Below are 19822 nucleotides of genomic sequence, written 5' to 3' on the forward strand. Positions count from 1 at the left end.
GTGCCTCAAAATCTTTATACTTAAGTTTGAACACATTCTTCCTAGGGACTTTGTGCATGCAAGAGAAAAGTATACCTCACCTTTGAGCAGAGTATTTTGTACCAATTTTTTTTTATTATATCCACTTAGTAAATGTCATTTGCTATAAGTCAGTTGAGAGTATTAATTGATTATCCAAAGGAATCACACTGGTGGGGGCTCATGAAAGACTTGGCCCTTCAGGGTTGCCCTGAGAACATTGAGAGAGTCACAACAACAAGCTTCTTAGGATGAGACTTGGTCTACCAATTTAAGTGCAATTTGATAAAGTGTCTCCAGAGAGGTGCTATACTTTCTTTCAAACATTATGAGAGAATGTATTCTCCCACATGCATTCATAAGAATTCATGATGGCTATGGCAAACTCCAGCTTTTCTGAATTAGTATGGTTTGGTACAGTTGACCTACTAGTTGGATTTATGCTATCAAATCCTAAAGGAGCTTTTCAAAATTCCATCTAAGCATTCCCATTTCCACTAATTTGAGATGTTGATATTAATTTTGTTGTTTGTTTCATTATTAGATAGAATTTCTGGCGATTATGTGAAGTAGAGATTTTTAATGAACTGAGATTCTTCAACTTTCTTCCTTTTGAGTTTAATAGTAGCTCAATTATACCTCTAATTTCATCTTACCTGGATTTAGGGAAGATGTTGTTTCTTACAATTGCCCTCAGTTGTCTTTAATATATTGCTGTGACTTGGAGTTGTTGCATTTTTAACAAAAACAAATTTATAACAGATAAGATCTGTTTTTAATTTTTTTCAGCATAGTACTAGAGAATAAGGACAACTAGCTAGTTCAGAGGATAGAGCACTGGACTTAGAAACAAGACCACTCATGAGCTCAAATCTGTCCTTAGACACTTACTAATAACTGTGTGATCTGGGGCAACTCGCTTAACCTTATTTGCCTCAGTTTCCTCATTTCTAAAATGAGTTGGAGAAAGAAATGGCAAACCACTCTAGCATCCCTGCTAAGCAAATCCCAGATGGGGTCATGAAGAGTTGAACACTACTGAAACAACTGAACTGGGGAATAGTGAAAGCATTCAAATTTCCAATCCACTTTTTGTTCACTTATGGTTTGCTTGTTTTAGTCAAGTTATCTACGCTGGCACATTTCCAATAGATGGGATATTGGTATTTCTAGTTTGTTCTGATGGATATTGTCTTCTTGCAGTACCAGATCACAATAGGGAGTTGCTTTGCTGCTCTCTTTCATGCTAAACTGATCATCAGGACAGTTTCAAGCAGAACCAGCCAAAGAGCTTTTATCCCCTACTCCCACCCTACCTCATATGATGGGCTGTTCTTTGACTTTTAGTGATAGTTGTATCCTACTGATTGGTATCACCAAAGACCAATTCATCAGCTTTTCAGACTTCACATCTACTGTAGATGTCACCATTGTACATTATTTGAACTGGCATTGTTCTGCTTTGCCACCTGCTATCTCCCTCTGCTTCTCTCTCTGTAATTATAACATAGAACTGAACCACCTTTACTATTGTTGTACATACTTAACAGTGGTTTATATTCCATGTTCTTATTTAAGAATGTAAATGAATAGAATGCCTTAAATTTCTATCTTTCTAAAAAAAAAAAACCCAAGAATCTAAAATAACTAAACTCAGTTTCTTTTTACTAATATAACTTCTAAATTTTTTTTCCTTTAGCATCAGTGACCTTCAGTAGAATAAAAGGACATCTATCCCCATAGTTGAGAGTCAGGTGATGTTGATCATATCTTTTTTTTGTCCAGGAATAAATTCTCATTTTATTTTAAAGCTCTAGATATTTCTAAATACAAATGGATAAGAACCTCATTTGCCACTGACAAATATAATGCAACTGACCCTGTTCTTCCTACCTTTTCTATTATTGTCAAAAGGTACCATCATCCTCCAGTCACCCAGGCTCACAACCTCAGTGTCATCCTCAACTTTCCCATCTCTTACTCTACTTAGCCACTTAGTTACCAAGTCCTCTCTTTTCTACCTTTACAACATCTCTCATAAACCTCTTCTCTAATACTGTCACTCTCTCATTCCTGGATTATTCCAATAGTATGTTAGTTGGTCCCTCTGCCTCAAATCTCTCGCCACTCCCTTCCATCTATTAGACTGATCTTCCTAAAGTATAGATCTGACCATGGGTCTTGGCTGTACCTTGAGGCTCTACTGTGAAATCTACAGACTTCAAAACTTAAGGATGTTTTTTTTTCTTTTCGAATGGGCCAACTGCTTAAAAAGTTAATTTGGGAAAACCATTATAAAGGCAAAAATTGGAACTAGATTTTCTTTAAGAACTTGTGTTTTGACTTTGTCCAGAGGTTAATATCTTTCTTCTTTGAATAATTCTTTGAGACTTGATTAAATGACAGTGATTGCCAATGGGTGTGTCATAATCACCATAAAAGAATCCAGGACTGAAAGATATATAGTATCTAGGATGAGTAATACTACATGATTCTCACAAACATTTTCTCTCATAATTAATCATCCTCCTTTCTTACAAGAAAACTGAGATCTATAATCATATTCAAACCTTCCTAGACGTTGAATAACCCTCTATTTGTAAAATGACTCTGCATTAAGACAAAAGAGGACCTTTATGCTACTTCCGCTCCATCTTTTGTTTGTAAACCACACTGTAATTCACTCCATACTTCATAATGGATCACAAATGTTCACAATTACTCAAAGCAGATTCTAAATTCCTGTAACCAAAATGGAATCTGAGATTATGTTTTAAAAAAAAATGCTAACTGGATGGTTATCTTACTAAAAACAAAGTCTTGAATTCTGTTGGTATTTAAAATTATAGTATTTTATTGTTTCTTTTCTAACTTGCCTTTATAAAATAGCATAAGGAGTTTTGTTCTCATACTACAGTAAGCTTAAGTGATTTTAAACAATGTCCATAAAACCCAATATTTGCTATATTAAAGAGAAATTTATGCATATGTGTAGATTCATTTTGTGTATCTTTAATCTTTTGTGCCATGACTTTTGTACTTTATCATTTGTTTTAAATTCCTCCAAAAACTGGAAAATTATGTGTGTTTAAAGAAAAAGTTTCATGAAACAGAATCAAACTTGCAAAGTTGGAAGGGATCTTAGAAGGCACTGCATTCAACCCTTTATTTTACAAATTAGGAAACAATGTCCCAGAGAGATTAAATGATTTGCCCAGGGTCACAGAGCTACCAAGAATTTGAAATTAGGTCTTCCTGAATCCAAATTCTGCATCCTTTCCATTATAGTGTTCTATAAATGACATTAATTCAGATCCCATATATTTGGAATGTGTTTTCATTTGGACAGAGTTTAGGTTCAAGTTTACCTTTGTTTAGCAAAACCTTTCTTCATAATTATGTGAATTATGTGGAGAAGAAGTGCAAATATTTATAAACATGAGTGTAGGGGAATATTTTAAACCATAAGAGAAGAGCATGTTTTCCAGCATTCTCAAGTATTATAGAAGCACAATTCCATATCAGTAATTAGTTTACTAATTACAAGTAATCCTCATTGATTCATTAAAGTCCCCTACAAACCTCTGTACCATAATGCTTTATTCATCTAGTTTTCATTACCATTAAGTACTTTAAAACAGTGAAAATTCTGACATGTTACTACATTAGCATAACTTTTCCCCAATTAGTCTGAATTAAAGCAATTTATTGTAGAGACCCCCAATAAATTCATGTGCTTAGGATTAAATGACATCTGAATGATGTGAGTTATATTTATCCTCAATTTTCCCCATGCATATTTATATCTGACCTTGATGTCTTCTTCATAAACAGAGATATTGTCTAAAGTAGGTAACGGGGCTTGCTGCATCAGGTTAGAAAGCTGAGACTTGGAACGCTGGCGTAGGGAAGCTCTGAGAAGAGAAAGATGAAAGAGACTTAAGTGTTCCCGACAGGTTGGAACAAGCTCCCCTTCAACTTAGGTTTACACCACAAGCATGAACTGAAAAAAAATATTTAATCAACAAAAATTTTAATCCAGCATTAGTAGCAAAGGGCTTCCTGGTAAGATCTGTGATAGAGCTGGCAACAAATTGATTACCCTAGGATACAGGCATTCACTTGAACAACCAGAAAGGGAGAAGCAACCCGCTAGCTGATTGCTGAAAAGAAGAATCAGAGAACCATAAATGGTTAATGCTGGGAGGGACCTTGGTGTGCCCAGAAGATGAAGCTACTGCCTAAAAGTAACACAGCCTTGGTGGTCAGAGGTTCAAATGAATACAATCAAAACATTCCCACTTCTTTTCATCAGGACAAAACTATTCTTGTCTTTAACATTCACCTCCCTTCAGTCCACATACTACCTTTCCATGATTTCTTATACTTATCCTGAATTTAGACGCCCAAGACCTAGAAATCAATGTGTCAACTTGAGAATGTTCCCCATAGCCTCAGTTTCTTCATCTGTAAAATGGGGATAAAAATACATAAACCACTTATTCCAAATGATTATTATAAGGGAAGTGCTTTGTGAACCTTGAACTAAGATGGTTTTTAAAAAATTGTTAATGTTATTGTCATTCATTGTAACCTAGAGTTCTAATCTGCTTTAGGACCTCAAATGATAGAGCCAGTCTCACCATCTTTGGATCTGAAGGTGGGTTTATAAATAGCATATGTCCAGCTCATAGAATACTAGTACACACACACTCTCAGATACTAGTACACATGATACCCTCAAATTTTTTCATTGGATTCCATATTTAGAGCTGAAAGGGGTCCTAGAGGTCACTTATTTTCAACCTCTTCATTTAACTGATAAGGAAAATGAAACCCAGAGGGTTTATCTGAATAACCCAAGATCCTCTAACTGATTTAAGGATAGAGCCAGGTTTCAAACTCAAATGTCTGTCTCAATTCACTTTCCATTAATTATGATGCCTTCACATAGATTTTAAGATTATAAAAAATGAAATCTTATATATTATCTCAGCCCAGGAAATCATTTCTCCCCAGAACTTTAGAGTGAATCAGAGTGGGCCTAGGTGCTTGGTCAAGTATTTTCTTATACTCAAGAGAACAAAGGGAGACAATGGGGCTTATCTTTTATTTTTATCTATCTATTTATTCATCTATTAATCTGTCTAACCTATTCATTTATTTATTTTTTTACAAATCTAGGGTAAGCAGACCTCAAGCATTTATACCTATCATTTATAGATTCTACAAGGATAAACACAGAGACAGGTAAAAATCAGGGGTTGCACCTATGGATTAATTTATCAGTCATTCTAGATATTTCTTTGCATATGATTCCCCTCTTTCCTGGCATGGTACAACCAGATTGCATCACCTGATTTTCTCTGTATAAACACATTCATGGGTGTGGTGCAGGGTGGTACCCTGGGGCAACATGGTGCAGATTCTCCACACCACACCAAACATTAGGGATCACTCTGTGCATTGAATATTTTAGTGAAATTGAACCAAACATCTTATCCAACTAATGCAGAACTATCTGGGGTCAAAGAAAGGCCACAAAGTTGGCCCCAGATCCTCTTTCCTATTGGTCTGTCATGATGCCATGCTCTTCTTCCCACTTATTCTTAGATTCCCTAGCATTGAGATCCCTTTTTAGATAACATAGATAGAGTCATTTTCTCCATAACAAAGATGTGACATACAAGACAGGTAAATTTCAACCAGGAGAGTGTAGAAAATATGTCAGTGGGTAGTTGTGGCAGCAGCGCAGGATGCTAGACTAGAAACAGAAAGCCCAATTAAGAGGTATTGCAATGGAGCAGGTAAGAGGTCATAAGCACCTGTACTAAGGGTAGAGGCTGTGTGAGTAGAGAGGAGAGTATGAACATAGAAGTGTGGTCAAAGACAAAACTGACAACAGCCTTCTCCTTAGAAGTTTATAATGGCTCCATATCATGTCTCACACCAGATGAAACTGTGAGTTTCAAGGACTCTTCTTAAATGTATCGATGAGTAGCTTATTTGTTTACAGAACACTAATTTCAGGTGACACGATAGAATTCACTTACCTAACATTCTAGTAGGGAGGGGCCTAAATACTGCAGAGATTAGTCCAATCTTTTAGCACAAAATTTTTCATAAGAGGTAGGATAATACAATGGAAAGAGAACTGGCTCTTGAGTCAGAGGTTCTGGGTGCAAATCTGATCTTTGATATTACTTATGTGACCTTGGGAAAGTCTCTTAACCTCCTCAGTGCCTCATTTTCTACATCTATAAAATGAAAAGTTTGAACTGAACAACCTCTAAGGTCTTTTTCAGCCACCAGTTTAGTCCTCCTCACTCATTACAGTTAATCTTTTCTACCAAAGAGTAGAAGTTCCTTTCCTATGTATACATCTCTCTGTGGGTATCTCTCTATGGTCATTGAAAAGATTGTCGTTTTTAGAACTCCTCAAATAGAAAAGGTATATTCTAGAATATGATTAATTAATACAAATGATAAACATTGAGCAGACAATTTGGAATGTTTATTGTGACTTTCATTGGGAAAACTCAAACTAGTACCTAAAAGTTTGTTTTAAAAAAATCCCACTTCCTCATTTCTATCACCTAGACCACTCTGGTTATTTCCTTGTCTGAATGCTTAACCTGGGAGTGAAAATAGCATCCAGATTATTTTCTTTGTTAGGAAAGATAGACTGGTATCTTCATTATGATTTGTAATTTCCATTGAGAAACAATGTGACCTAGGGAGTAAGGAGCCAGACTCAGAGTTAGGAAGACAGGTTCCAGTCTTGTCTCTGGAACCTAATGACCATGACCCTAACAGGCCCATTGGTTCTTGGTGCCCTAGGTAACTCTTTATTAAGGAGATCAGTTGCACAATAGATGCTGATCTGCATTTTTAGGGGGGATCTCCTCACTAATGACATGAAAGATCTAGAGCAACAAATTTTTAAAAATCCCATTCAGAGCCATTCCATTGGAATCAAGAATATATGTATATAACAGTAAGATCACTGGTTGTTGTTTAGTCATGCCCCACTCTTTGTGACGTCGTCATTTGGGATTGCCTTGGTTTCAGTTTCTTCATCTGAAAACATGGAGCCAGTAATACTTGCTCTGTCTTAGAGTGCTGCTGTGATGAGAACATTTTATAATATCATATAAATGTTATTCAAATGTGACTTCTCCAGAAAGCAACCCATGTATTTGATGATCAAGGAATGGCTAAACAGATTATAGCATATTGTTATAATGAAAAATTATTGTACCATAAGAAAGGACACATGAAGGACACAGATGATGGGGTGCTTGGGCCCTGACCCAAAGATCATGTCTCTGGAAGCCTCCTGATTTCTCAGTAGGCCCTTGTCCTGTGGAAAAATTTTCTCGTGTTGCAGCACACATTCTATTATCAGAACAGAGAGAGGGGTGCCTAGCCTAAGGACTCTTCCTCCTGCCAGATCCCCAAGGTCCATGCCTCTGACAATTCCCTCAGTATCAGGTATCCTTATATTTTCCCATCCATAGCTCCCAAAGACACCTGGACCCTCAGGTTACCTAAATAGTATCCCTTGCATTCCCTTCCCATGCCCCTTTTCCATATAAAACCCAGCACCATCCTCAGTCTCTTGCAGTTTCCTGTAAGGACCTTTGCCCCATTTTGCTAAAGTATTACTATAAACTCTATACCACTTGATTAAGAGAAGGCTTGAGTGTGTGAATTCATTGTAGGCAACTCTGCCTTGGCATTCTTGGGGTCCCAGTACCCCAAAATCTCATCACAAAGAAATGTAGGAAGACTTAAATGAAATGATACAAAGTGAAGAAAGCAGAATTAGAACAACAATGTCCAGGATGTCCTTAAAAGTCTTAGTGCAGTTTTAAACAAAGATATTAAAACTTTAAACTGCACTAAGAATTTTGGGGCACCATATACACACTAACTACAACGATTTTTTTTTTAAGTATCAATGTCTGAAAAATGCAGAAATAAAGGGAAACCAGAAGAAGATATAGCAGTAAAGATTTTTTGTTATTGTACTAAAGTTAATATACTTAGCAAAACTATTTTGTAATTTGTAACTTTTAGCTTATATATGGAATTTCATTTTGCTTGAATGATTTTGTTGATTGTTGCTAATTTTAAGATAAAATGCAAGCTATCATAATCAAAACTTTAACATATATGGTGACAAAAAACTGCAAATATTGAGCAGAGAATAATTTTCATTACTCAATATTTTTTATGACTTTCACTCTTCAAAGTCCTTCAAGTTAAGTGAATGTTTTGTTGGAAGGTGACTTTCTTCTAAAAAGATGTATCTTCAAAATGGGAAAAAGAAAGAAAGAAAGAAAATCTTGCTACAAAGAAAAGCAAACATGATCAGAATGCTGAGTGAGTTGGTATTTGAACTCAGTTTTAAGGAGAATATTTTTATCAGAGCCTCTTGAAACTTTTTCATTAAACAATTAACAACTGGAATGAGACATTCCTATAAGTGAGCATCTTCTCAGGGCACAGACTTTAATTAAATGTCCTAGAAATAGTGCAGACAATGGGAGAGACATGCGCTAGTATTTCATTAACTGTGCTATTAGAGCCCAATCTTAACTCAAAAGAAAACTCTTAGTGACAGTATATTGATAACAAACATAGCCTGACTGAATTGTTTATATCTACATCTTAATTATTATGTGAGCAATAGGATTTAAAATTCTAATTTAAGGTTCAAGATCAGAGTTTGTAATTTTCCCAGTAAAAACACAGAACTATACCACTAGAGTGAACAGCGATATTTATTAACCAAGGAAATAATGAATTGTTCAACAGATCTTTGGAAAACCTATCTCAACGGCATCACAAAATATATTGCTCATTTAATTCAGCAAAAAACACTGTAGGATGTCTGGTGGGTTACTCTGGCAACAGATTTTTTTTTTTTAATTTACATGCATTTTATCAGAGCACGGTGCTACTAAGGAAAAATTCATGGGTTTGATTTTCAAGGTAAAATTATATAACAATTGGTTTGGGGAAGACAAAAGACTAAAGACAACCACTTTTCTATTTATCAACTTCCTAGGCTCAACAAACAATTCTTTGATCAGTTATGACATCCCTGCCACCTACCCCTACACAGGATGAAGAGTGTTTCATTTCTTGTGTCTTAGAACACCCATCTCCCATTAAGGCTCAGCTCAAATAGTGCCTCTAACAAGGCATCTTTCCTAATCCTCCTCTCTCTCTCTCTCTCATTCCCTAAATAACAGAAATTACTCTGCATTTACTTATCAGCCTTTACACTATTTCATGCCCTCCACCTTCCCTATCACCACAGAAGCTCCTTGAGAACAGAGATTTTCTCATTTTTGTCATATCCTGGGAGCCTACCTAGCACAATGCCTGGTACTCTTATTGTAGGTGTTTCAGGAACACTTTCAGAATTGCACTGTCAGAGAAGCCTTCAATTAGGTCAAGGAGGAAGCCAACACAGACACAATCCATCTATTTGCTGATTATTGATGGAAGTGTACTGTGACATATATGCATTCAGGATCCTCCTTAAAATTGTGTTAACTGATATGTGATCTTCAGAAATACACCAGTGGAGAACACAGCTTTAGAAAAACATGGAAAAGTTTTGAAAACCATAAATTGCTCTGTGTGGTGTAGGCTTACCGTAGACTGTCCCGGTAACTTCCCCTTTGGAAAGTCTGCTTTCTCTCAAGTCTAGCTTCTTCAGGCACATCATCTCCTGTACAAGACAGCACAAATAACCTCTTAGCACATGGTAAAAATGAAATAGATGATAAAGAGAACCATTTATTTCCATGTCAAAAAAATGGCAACTGCAATATACATGTTTGTTCAGGGTAGATAATATTTACTACCACCATCGGGAAAAATAAGGCTTGTCACCCATAGAGCACCATAGAGTCTGGGAAGGACTTCACAGGAATGACAGACAGTGGTAAACAAAGCCAATTCAGAACGAGAGAGCCATGCAGGTGAAACTAAATGGACACATAGTTGACTGTATAAAGCACAATATGAAGGGGGAACATTTGTATTTACTTGGTTAAAAAAAAACTTTTAGGAAGGAAGGAAGGAAACAGATGATTGCTAAACACTTTCCATGTGCTAGGCACTGCGTTAAGCACTTTGCATGTATTATCTTGTTTGATTCTCATAACAACCCTAGGAGGTAGGTGTTATTATTCTCTCCTATAGCTGAGGAAACTGAGGCAGACAGGGGTTAAGTATCTTGCCCAGAGTCATACAGGTAGTAAGTGTCTGAGGTCCAATATGAACTTAGGTCTTACTAACTCCAGGCTCCACATTCTATCCACCCTGCCATCTACCTGCCCCTGCAAAAAACACAAAACCAAAAACAAAACATACATATACACACAAATAGATACACACACACACACTCACACACACACACACACGCCACTTAGAGATCTCACAGCTTTTGAGATCTCTGCTTCCATGTATATAGTGCATAGATATACCTGAGAATCACCCTTTGTCCATTTCCAATCCCATTTCACAAAAGTAAGGAAAAAGGACACTTGCCTTCCACTGGCTTTTTATTTAAACTTTCGTCTCCTTGACTTTGCAAAGTCACCAGCGTAAAGTAAACCCCTTTCCTGTTCAGCAGTTCCTCATGGGTGCCCCTCTCCACAGCCTTTCCAAGTTCAAATCCAATGATGACATCTGCAGCTCGGATAGTAGAAAGGCGGTGGGCTACTGAGATTGTAGTACGTCCTTGCTGAACCTGTGAGAAAGGATAAGTAACATATTTTTTCTTTATTAAAAAATTAAATTTTACTTTTTTCCAATGACCAAAAATTAATTTTCTCTTCCTCTCATCCTGTCCCACCAAACTAAAAAAGATCTGTATGAGAAATGTGTATAATGAAGATAAGCAAATTTTTCATTGGCTATGCCCAAACACATGTGTCTCCTTCTGTACTCTGTGTCCATCATCTCTCTGTCAAGAAGCAGGTTGCTTCTCAGTGGTCTTCTAGAATCATTACTGGTCATTATGCTTATCAGAATAGGGCAGTATTTTAATGATAGGAAATTGAATAAAGACCAGGGAACTCTCAGTCAAAGTCTCTCCTCATTTCCTTAGAATTCTTTAATAGATCAGAAGTTTGCTGTATAAGAACACTGATAAACAACTAACTATGCATTAATCCGGGATTGGCTTGTGCCATCCCACTTTCTGATAGTCAAAAAAGGAATCTCTCTTTTGTACCTGACTCTGATCTAGAACTGAGAATGGCAAAAAAAGTATATTTTTTCAGACACTTTAAGTCCTCTTACATTCAGAGCTGTCCATCTTTTCTTTGCTCCCTTTTAAGCTGTCTTTTGTTCTCTGCTGTGCACTTTTCCCCCCTCCTTCCCTTCCCCCTCCCCGGAAGGCTACAATTAAGCATGGATATGTAAATATATATGTATTTATACACACATGTACAGATACATATACACATTCACATGCATATATGCATGTATACATGCACTTAAACACACATACATATACTTAGATTTTTGTAATCATATTCACAAATAGACATATACATTCATATACCTTTATGTAAGACCATATTATACTTATTTCTCCTCTGTTTCTCTGAGAGTGGATGACTTCTTCCTTCGTAGGTCCAGGTCTTTCCATATTTTTCTAAATCCACCAACTCATCATTTCCTGTACTACAGCAGTATTTCAATATGGCTGATATAGTGTGGCTTTCCTATTTTCCTCTTTTGATTAAATCTATTTTAGTTTTAACTTTGAGATCACGATTACCACTTTTGGTTTTTTGTTTTTGTTGTTTTTTTTTTTTTTTTTGTAATAAATAACATTGCTGAGACCATGATTACTACACCTCTGCTTTTTTTAAAATAAATTCCATTTCTGATCTTTATTTTATGTTTGTGTGTATTTCATATTTCCTATTCCTCCTGACTCCTCTACTTTACTTCTACGTACTACCCTGCCCTCCTATTATTTAACCTACCCCCTTCCAAAGGTCTTTCCTTTATCCTCCGATTCCCTTAATCTAAACACCCTTGTATATCCTCCCTTGTCCTATTCCCTCATCCTCCCCTCTAAAAATCCTTCCCTTATGGTCTCCCCACTTTCTCCCCTCTCTGATTCTCCATATCAGTTGTTTTTCTTATGAGATGTTTCATGTCCTTTTCTATTTTTTCGTTTCTTATATTTTATTTTATTTCTTGGTCTCCTGTAACTTCACTGCTTTCCCCTTGCCTAATTCTAATTTTCAAGGGGTTGTCTTCTTCCTTAAGATTCTGAATCTGCTTTTCTAATTGGTTGATTTTCTTTTCATAATCATCTTGTTTTTCTTGGATTGTTCATTTTTTAAAAATCTTTAATCTCTCTCATTGGATTTTTAAAGTCTTTTTAAAGTTCTATGAATTCTTTTTGGTCAGGTGACCATTTGATGTTACACTTTGGGGTAGGAGCGGCTTTTTTTTGCTTCAGTGTTCTCCCCCGAAGACAAACCCTGATCTTCTCAATTCCCATAGTAACTTTCTATGGTCAGATTCTTTCTCTTTCATTTGCTCTTTTTTTTTTTTAATTTGTAATCATCTCTAGCCCTGGGATGTGAGGGATGGTGCCTCCAGTCTCGTAATCTCCTTCAGTTCTCCCCTCTGTCCTGGAACTGAAACCAATACATCTGCCCTCCTCTAAAGTGCCCACAGCAGTGCAGTCTGCTTCTGCACTCACCAGGCATGTGCTGGTTTTTTTCTCACCCAGGGCAGTGTCTAAGCAGCGCAGCTGGGTCTAGTGTTCTTCATCATCAGAGGTTCCCTTCATCTTCCCTAGCTCAGACTTGGACTCCCAACCCTGTCTAGGAAGTCAAAGTTCCTACATCTGAGGCTGGGGCTACCTCTCAGCCCAGGAAGCCCCAGGGCTCCCCACCTGCTGCTTCCACAGAACTAGCTTGGAGGTGTTTATATTTCACAGGGACCAAAACTGGTTTTGAGATTTTTCTTTTGATCTCTCCAGGCTGTCTCAGGAGGACCTCAGTTCTGCCCTAATTCTTATTTATTTTACTTCTCTTCCCCCCGAGGCACTCTTTTGTCTTGTTTGTGGGGGAAATCTGAAGAGCTTGGAATTTTTGAGCTACTCTGCCATCTTACCAGAATCTTCCCTCCAAACCTTTTTCTGATCACACACTCTTATTAGCAAGAACATTTAGTTATGAAACCCCATTATGTACAAGGTGTTCCAAAAGTCCTTGAGATACTACATGTACATATTTGCACATATACACATATATGTACGTACATTTATTGGTATAAAATGGTATATATGCATTACTGGACCAATATATCCATTATAAAACATACACAAAATAGAAATAAAAAGACAAAATAAACAATATGTATAAAATAATTTCTTTCACTTAACTGTGCAAAAACCTTTTTTACTCCCACTAATTACTAAGTATAAAAATTTAGTGAAAGCAATGAAATTGAAGTCTGGTTCTAAATTCAGTTTATTTGGAAACTTGGTTTTAGTGGCTGTCATATATGAAAAAGATGCTTACAAAAGATAGATAAATCCAAATGCATATCAATGATTATGCTTGCTCAATCATAATGCTCATTTTCTAACCCCATTTATCAATTATACAAAGGTTTTTTTCATTGAAATTTTGCTAGTAAATTTCCACTTTCCCTGATAACTATTAGTTGGTTTTGGAAATGAATCAGAAGATTTAACTTTGTTAAATATAATTTGAACACGTAGGTCCAAAACCCACTGAAACTCTTCATTTGGAAAAATTCTAATTTAAAATCCAGTTCCAAGCTTTTGAAATGTGAATGAGCATTTCTATAAAGGACATGTATTGGGAGGGGGGAGAGAAAGAGAGAGAGAGAGAGAGAGAGAGGGAGAGAGAGAGAGAGAGAGAGAGAGAGACAGGGACAGAAACAGAGAAAGTTAATGAATAATATTTCTTTCAGGCAAAGGATATTTATCTGTCTTCAAAACCCTCCTCTAGTATGTGTCTTTTGAAAAATAACTTCTCCTTCATTGTTTAAATGCCACTTTTACTTTGAAGGGACATATTAAATGTGCTCACTTAAAAAAAAAATTGCTAGGCTACATAACATGACAGCTACCTATAAGAGAAAAAAATTGGCAAATTGGGAATGCTTGTCTTTTTTTATAAAAGAAAAATTCATTATTCATTTTTCTTTTAATAACTGCATGAGATAATCAGTGGACTTCTGGGTGGTACAAAAGATTTTTATGGTCACCATCCAGTTGGCCTCTTGTGAGATTTGGCTAGATCATCATTATTTTTACCTAGTAATGTGACTGATGGAGACCTCATGCTACTAATCAGTGTCACAGAAGCCACTTTCTGGTTAGCTTTTGCTCCTTTGCAGGCCTCTTTTTAAGTTACCTCTCTATTTTGTAAGGATCAATTTCATTAAAATCAGTTATTATAATCTGTTAAGTCCTCTTAACCTAGTGCAAATAAACTATAGTACCTTACAAAGAAGGGCACTACTGTCAACCCCTGTGTGTTATAGAATTCTCATGGGGGCCATCTTCAATTGTCCTGATCTATATCTTACCACTGGACCCAGATGGCAAAAGAGGAGAAAGTGATGTTGGTGGCTTTGCACAGCCCTCCCTCACTTAAATCCAATTTACTTTCAAGTCATGGCATCACCCTTCTCATGTCATGGTCCTCTTTGAAAACAAAGAATAAACAATAACATAGAATTCCCATTCTTCTTCAGTAACTTTGAATACTATGGTGATGTGATCATCTGACATTTAGATGGAGTGAGGGAATCAGCACCAATGCATATATTAAACATTACATAATATTAATTAGTAAATACTCGTTTGTTTTTAGAAAAAAAGAGAAATAGAAGTTATATTTTTCCCCATGCCCCAGTGGATCACCTCTGAATGCCATGTACCAAGTCTTGGAAGACCAGGCTTATAGAAAACTAAATTCAACATTTCTAAAAAATTTCAGTTCAACACCTTGATTATCTTAGCAGTAAGTAATACCACACAATCCTGAGAAATATGCTCCTTAAACTAGAGGCAAATTAAGTCAACCTCTCCCCACTTAGCTTCAGCAGGCACCATAATCCTGACATTATCCCATTTTATCCCATGTCCCACTGCTTGTTTAAATTAGGGAGGGAGACAAGAACTCTGAGCTTCCTACAGGTGTATGTTTGTAGCCCAACTATCACATTATAAGCTCCTGGAGGGCAGGAATTCTATACATTTATCCCTTCCACATTGCGACTTTCTTATCATGGTTTCCATATATAATGGGTTGCATAAGAAATTAAATGAGATTTTGGGGGGAAGTTTTTCAGAAGCTGCAGATGACACAGAAAAGCCCACAGAAGACACAGAGTCTCTGATCAAATAGTTAACCCAAATTTTACAATAAGGTACTGTAAATATTCCATAAAAGAAAAAAAATCAGACATTTTCTCTGGTATGAAGGGAGGGCCAAAAATTTTTACATGGATTTTCCAGATCACAGGAGCACTACACCCCTAGAACACCATGATGTAGAAGGGATAACTGTAGTACAATAACTTACACAAAGTAAGTCCTTAGTAAATGCTTGTTAAATTGAACTGCCTGCCTATGAAGACAGTTTGGTAGAGCATTGGTGACACTTGGGTCTAAATCCTGTCTTTAATATTTACTAGCTGCGTAGCCATGGACAAGTCATTTAACCTCTCTGAACCTCAGTTTCCATATCAGTAAAATGAGAATAATAGTAGCAGTAGCATCTTATTTAAGGGGATTTTGTGAGGACCAAACAAGATGATATGTGTCAAATGTTATTTAAAATGTCAGCATTTATTAAACTCAGAAAAAAGAAATGAGGGAAATAGGATATTCTTCTCTGTCTTTCTCTGCCATTATTTCCCTTAGTCCTGGTTCTTGTGAGTGTTGCAAAAGGTATGTCCTTTTATGGAACCTCAGTGGTCACTTCCTCATTTGACACTGACAGGGGAAGGCAGGTTCAGAAATAGCTGGACCCAGATGGCTACAGAGGAGAAAGCAGTGTTGGTGACGTTGCACAGCCCTCGCTCACTTAAATCCAATTTACTTCCAAGTCATGGCATCACCCTCCTCATGTCATGGTCCTCTTTGAAAACAAAGAGTAAACAACAACATAGCTGCTGAGCTCCCAAGCTTAAAAGGGAAAATTCTCTAACTTGCAGAGCAGACACTCAATCCAGACCCTCTTCTGCTGGCGTTGGGAACCCTAAAAAGAGAGGTTTTCTTTGTCTCTTTTTAATCCACAAGCAGAGGAAACCATTACATTACAAACACATTCACACCTGTACAAATTTAGCTAAACGTCAGCACAAGTCACAGAACACAAATGTTTCCCAGAAGCTTCTCTACATTTATGATAGTAAATGAACTGTCAACAGACCTTGTTAAGTGCTTCCTGAACCACAGCTTCACTCTCATTGTCCAGGGCAGAGGTGGCCATGTCCAAAAGCAGGATCTTGGGGTTCCGGATCAGTGCTCGGGCAATAGCAATCCTTTGTTTCTGGCCTCCACTCATGTGGCCTCCACCTTCACCAACAAGAGTATCGAATTTCTAAGACAAAAGACAATACCTAATATGAGAGGTATCCTTTGGTACATGACGATGGCTCGATACCTGCATTGTATCCTTCTAGGTCCTGCTCAGACTTAAACTTTCCCAGCTGTAACTTCCCTAGGGGGGAATCTTCCTCCTTTCAGACAAACAGGTTATGGTCTAATCAATATTTTGGGGCATGTTTGAGGTAAAGAAATTGATTCACGTTTTCATTCCCAAGCTCACCAGGCTATACACTCTTCACTTAGGCCAACATCAAATAAAACTCTGCAGTGAAAGGAAAAATTGATCAGGGTCCTGAAAAATCACCTTAGAAAACTCTGACACAAATCAAATTGTAGTCTTTTCCTCTGTAGGTAGACAACTCAATAAAACACAATTCTCACAATTGTCTTTCTGCTATGAAAGAAAAAGTGATCTACCACATTATCTTTCATCATGATAAAATGAATTATAGTATATAATTAGTCTATATTATATTAGTTATAATATATAATTACATCCCTCCCGGAAAGCAGGGACATTTTTATCATTTTATTTTGTCTGTGTATTCCTGCTGCCCAGCACAGGACCTGTTAGTTAGTAGTTAGCACATAGAGAGCAAATAAAACAAAGGATCTAGAGTCAGGAAGACCTGTGTTCAAGTCCACCTTCAGATACTTACTAGTAGCATGACTCTGGGCAAGTCATCTAGCCTCTATTTGCCTCAATTTCCCCATCTGTAAATGCAAATAATAATAGCACCTGCCTCCCATGTTGTTGTGAACATCCAAGAAGATACTATTTATTAAATACTCTGCAAACATTAAAGTGCCATACAAATGCTAACTATCAGTATTGTTATTATTAATTTGCTTAGAAAATGTGTGTTAACTTAAGCTGAGTGAATTCGCCACAGATATTTACCGGGTATATACCCTGTGTCTGCCTAAATGCCCTAGAGACTACAAATGGCCAGAGCATTAACCAGACTTTAATCTTATAGGAGAAAATGGAAATATGCAATACCATAAATGGACTTGAAAAATGATTACTATTCATCACACCTTTTCTCCACGAAGTTAGAAAAACTCAAGTGTAAAGTCAGAGCAAATGCTCTGTGAATTAAGATATCAGTGACTGGAAACTTCCCTTACCTATTTTCAATTCAATAACCTTATTTTAAATGTAAGTACTCCTTTTAAAAATGACAGATATGGAAGGGGAAGATGTCTTGAATATATGAATTATAGTATCTGGTTAACCATGATGGCCAGAGTTGTAATTAGTGATTGTGTTTGCCCCAAGGACAAGCAGTTCAAACCGTGCCTGGGGCAAGGAACATAAAAGACCTCAAATCAATTAAGACAAAATCAGGTGATTGTGTGAGAACTCATAACATTGTTCCTTGAGGTGAAGACAGGGGCCTTAGAAAACCCTAAAGCTACCACAGGAGAATGGGAGGAGCAGGTAAGGGCAGAGCTGGAAAGGAGCACAACTATGATGAATGGATCATCTGGTAGTTCCTATTTTAACCAACTATTTTTGTTGAATAGACACTGAGCTAGTTGTTTTACTAAAGGACCATGAATTCTATCAGCACCTCCCAAATTTCTGAGACAGAGGTCTGCTTGCCACATCTTTGTTACAGCTTAAAGACAACTTCCCAAGCCCAGAACAAGTGAACTACAGAAGAGTTGTTAGACCTTAAAACACCATTACACCAGTAATTTTCAAATAATCAATGGCACTCTCAAGAATTTCCATTTTGTCACATTACCAAAGTCAGAGACATGTTTAATGGTATAGGAATAAAATCATTTAAGTTTGGAGAAAAGAAAATTTTTCAGGACATAGGAAAATACGGTGAATTTGTGGCTTATAAGACCTGATTCTAAGAGTGACCTTGATACTAATTAGGAAGGTGACTTTTGGTAATTCAATTTACTTCTAAGAACCTGTATTTTCTTGCCTTTAAAATGAGAGAGGCAGACTAAATGACCTCTAAGTCCTCAGGGTATTTTAAAAATTCATGCATTAATTTATGAAATAAACATTTATTACAGAACTAATACACGCAAAGCACTGGGGGAGCAAAGACATAAATAAAACAGTCATTGCCCCCAGGAAGCTTACAATCTATCAGGTGGATTTATGATTTTAAAAACATTCTTCACTCTTTCCTAAGTTATACTGGAACCATAACACAGTGAATGCCAAATGATTTCTCTGATAAAGAGAGAAAATTCTGAATGGAGCTATGTACTCACATGTGGATTTGAAGGACCACCATTAAAGCAATGAGGAAGACTGAAGTTTTTTTCTAATTTTGTTTGATGTTTCTCATTCACTATTCCATCTCCCAATTCCATGTCCTTCCACTGGCTGAGCCTCATGCCTGGAATGCTCTCTGTTCCTACCTCAGTCTTACCTTGGTCTCTGCCCAAATCCCACTTTTTTATAAGAGAACTTGCCTAGTTCCCCTTGATACTCATGCCTTCTCTCTGAGATTATCGCCCATTTGTCCTTTCTCTGTATTGTATAGACATAGTTTTTTTGCCTCCCCCATTTGCCTGAGAACTCTTTGAGGGTATGAACTGTTTTTGCCTTTCTTTGTATCCCAGGGTTTAGTACAGTTCCTGAAACATCAAAAATACTTAATAAATGCCTATTGACTTGACTTGTTGATTTTCATTACCAATTTTCTTCCATGTTATTATTGGTAAATTATTTTAAGATGTAGATGGGCATTCAAAGCTGAAATGGAAAGAAAAATGGTTACTATTCACTAAGTTTACTAAGTTCACTAACTTCACTAAGTTATTATCACTAAGTTTAGGTGAAATAGATGAGGTAGACAGTACCCGTGGCAAATTCATGATAAAGTTGTAGATGTTGGCTTCTTTGGCAGCTTTTATGATGTCTTCCATGGTTGCATCTTCTCTGCCATAGCGAATGTTCTCCGCAATTGTGGTGGAGAACAGGACTGGCTCTTGTTCAACAATCCCAATATGAGATCGGAGCCATTGAATATTAAGGGAGCGAATATCATGTCCATCCAGGGTCACCTGCAGAATATAAAAACACAGTCACCATCAAGATCTCTTCCAATAATGTGAATCTTAACATTTTATCAGAACCTGCCAGAAATATACAAGAGTGTTCAATGATTACAAATG

General features: G+C 36.8%; 1 protein-coding gene across 2 annotated transcripts in view; it reads right to left on the minus strand.

Annotated features, from left to right (window-relative positions):
• The window catches only part of ABCB11 (ATP binding cassette subfamily B member 11), a 115945-nt gene that overhangs the window by 37545 nt on the left and 58578 nt on the right, over positions 1 to 19822 (minus strand). For both annotated transcript variants that reach the window (XM_072612234.1, XM_072612235.1), the window contains exons 14-18: positions 19508 to 19711; positions 16491 to 16661; positions 10591 to 10792; positions 9691 to 9766; positions 3830 to 3932 (exon numbers count right to left, since the gene is read on the minus strand). In XM_072612234.1, coding sequence (XP_072468335.1) covers positions 3830 to 3932; positions 9691 to 9766; positions 10591 to 10792; positions 16491 to 16661; positions 19508 to 19711 — 756 coding nt within the window. The remainder of the gene's footprint in view (positions 1 to 3829; positions 3933 to 9690; positions 9767 to 10590; positions 10793 to 16490; positions 16662 to 19507; positions 19712 to 19822) is intronic.

This window comes from Notamacropus eugenii, chromosome 5 (assembly GCF_028372415.1).
Source record: "Notamacropus eugenii isolate mMacEug1 chromosome 5, mMacEug1.pri_v2, whole genome shotgun sequence".
In the NCBI taxonomy this organism is placed as follows: Eukaryota; Metazoa; Chordata; class Mammalia; order Diprotodontia; family Macropodidae; genus Notamacropus; species Notamacropus eugenii.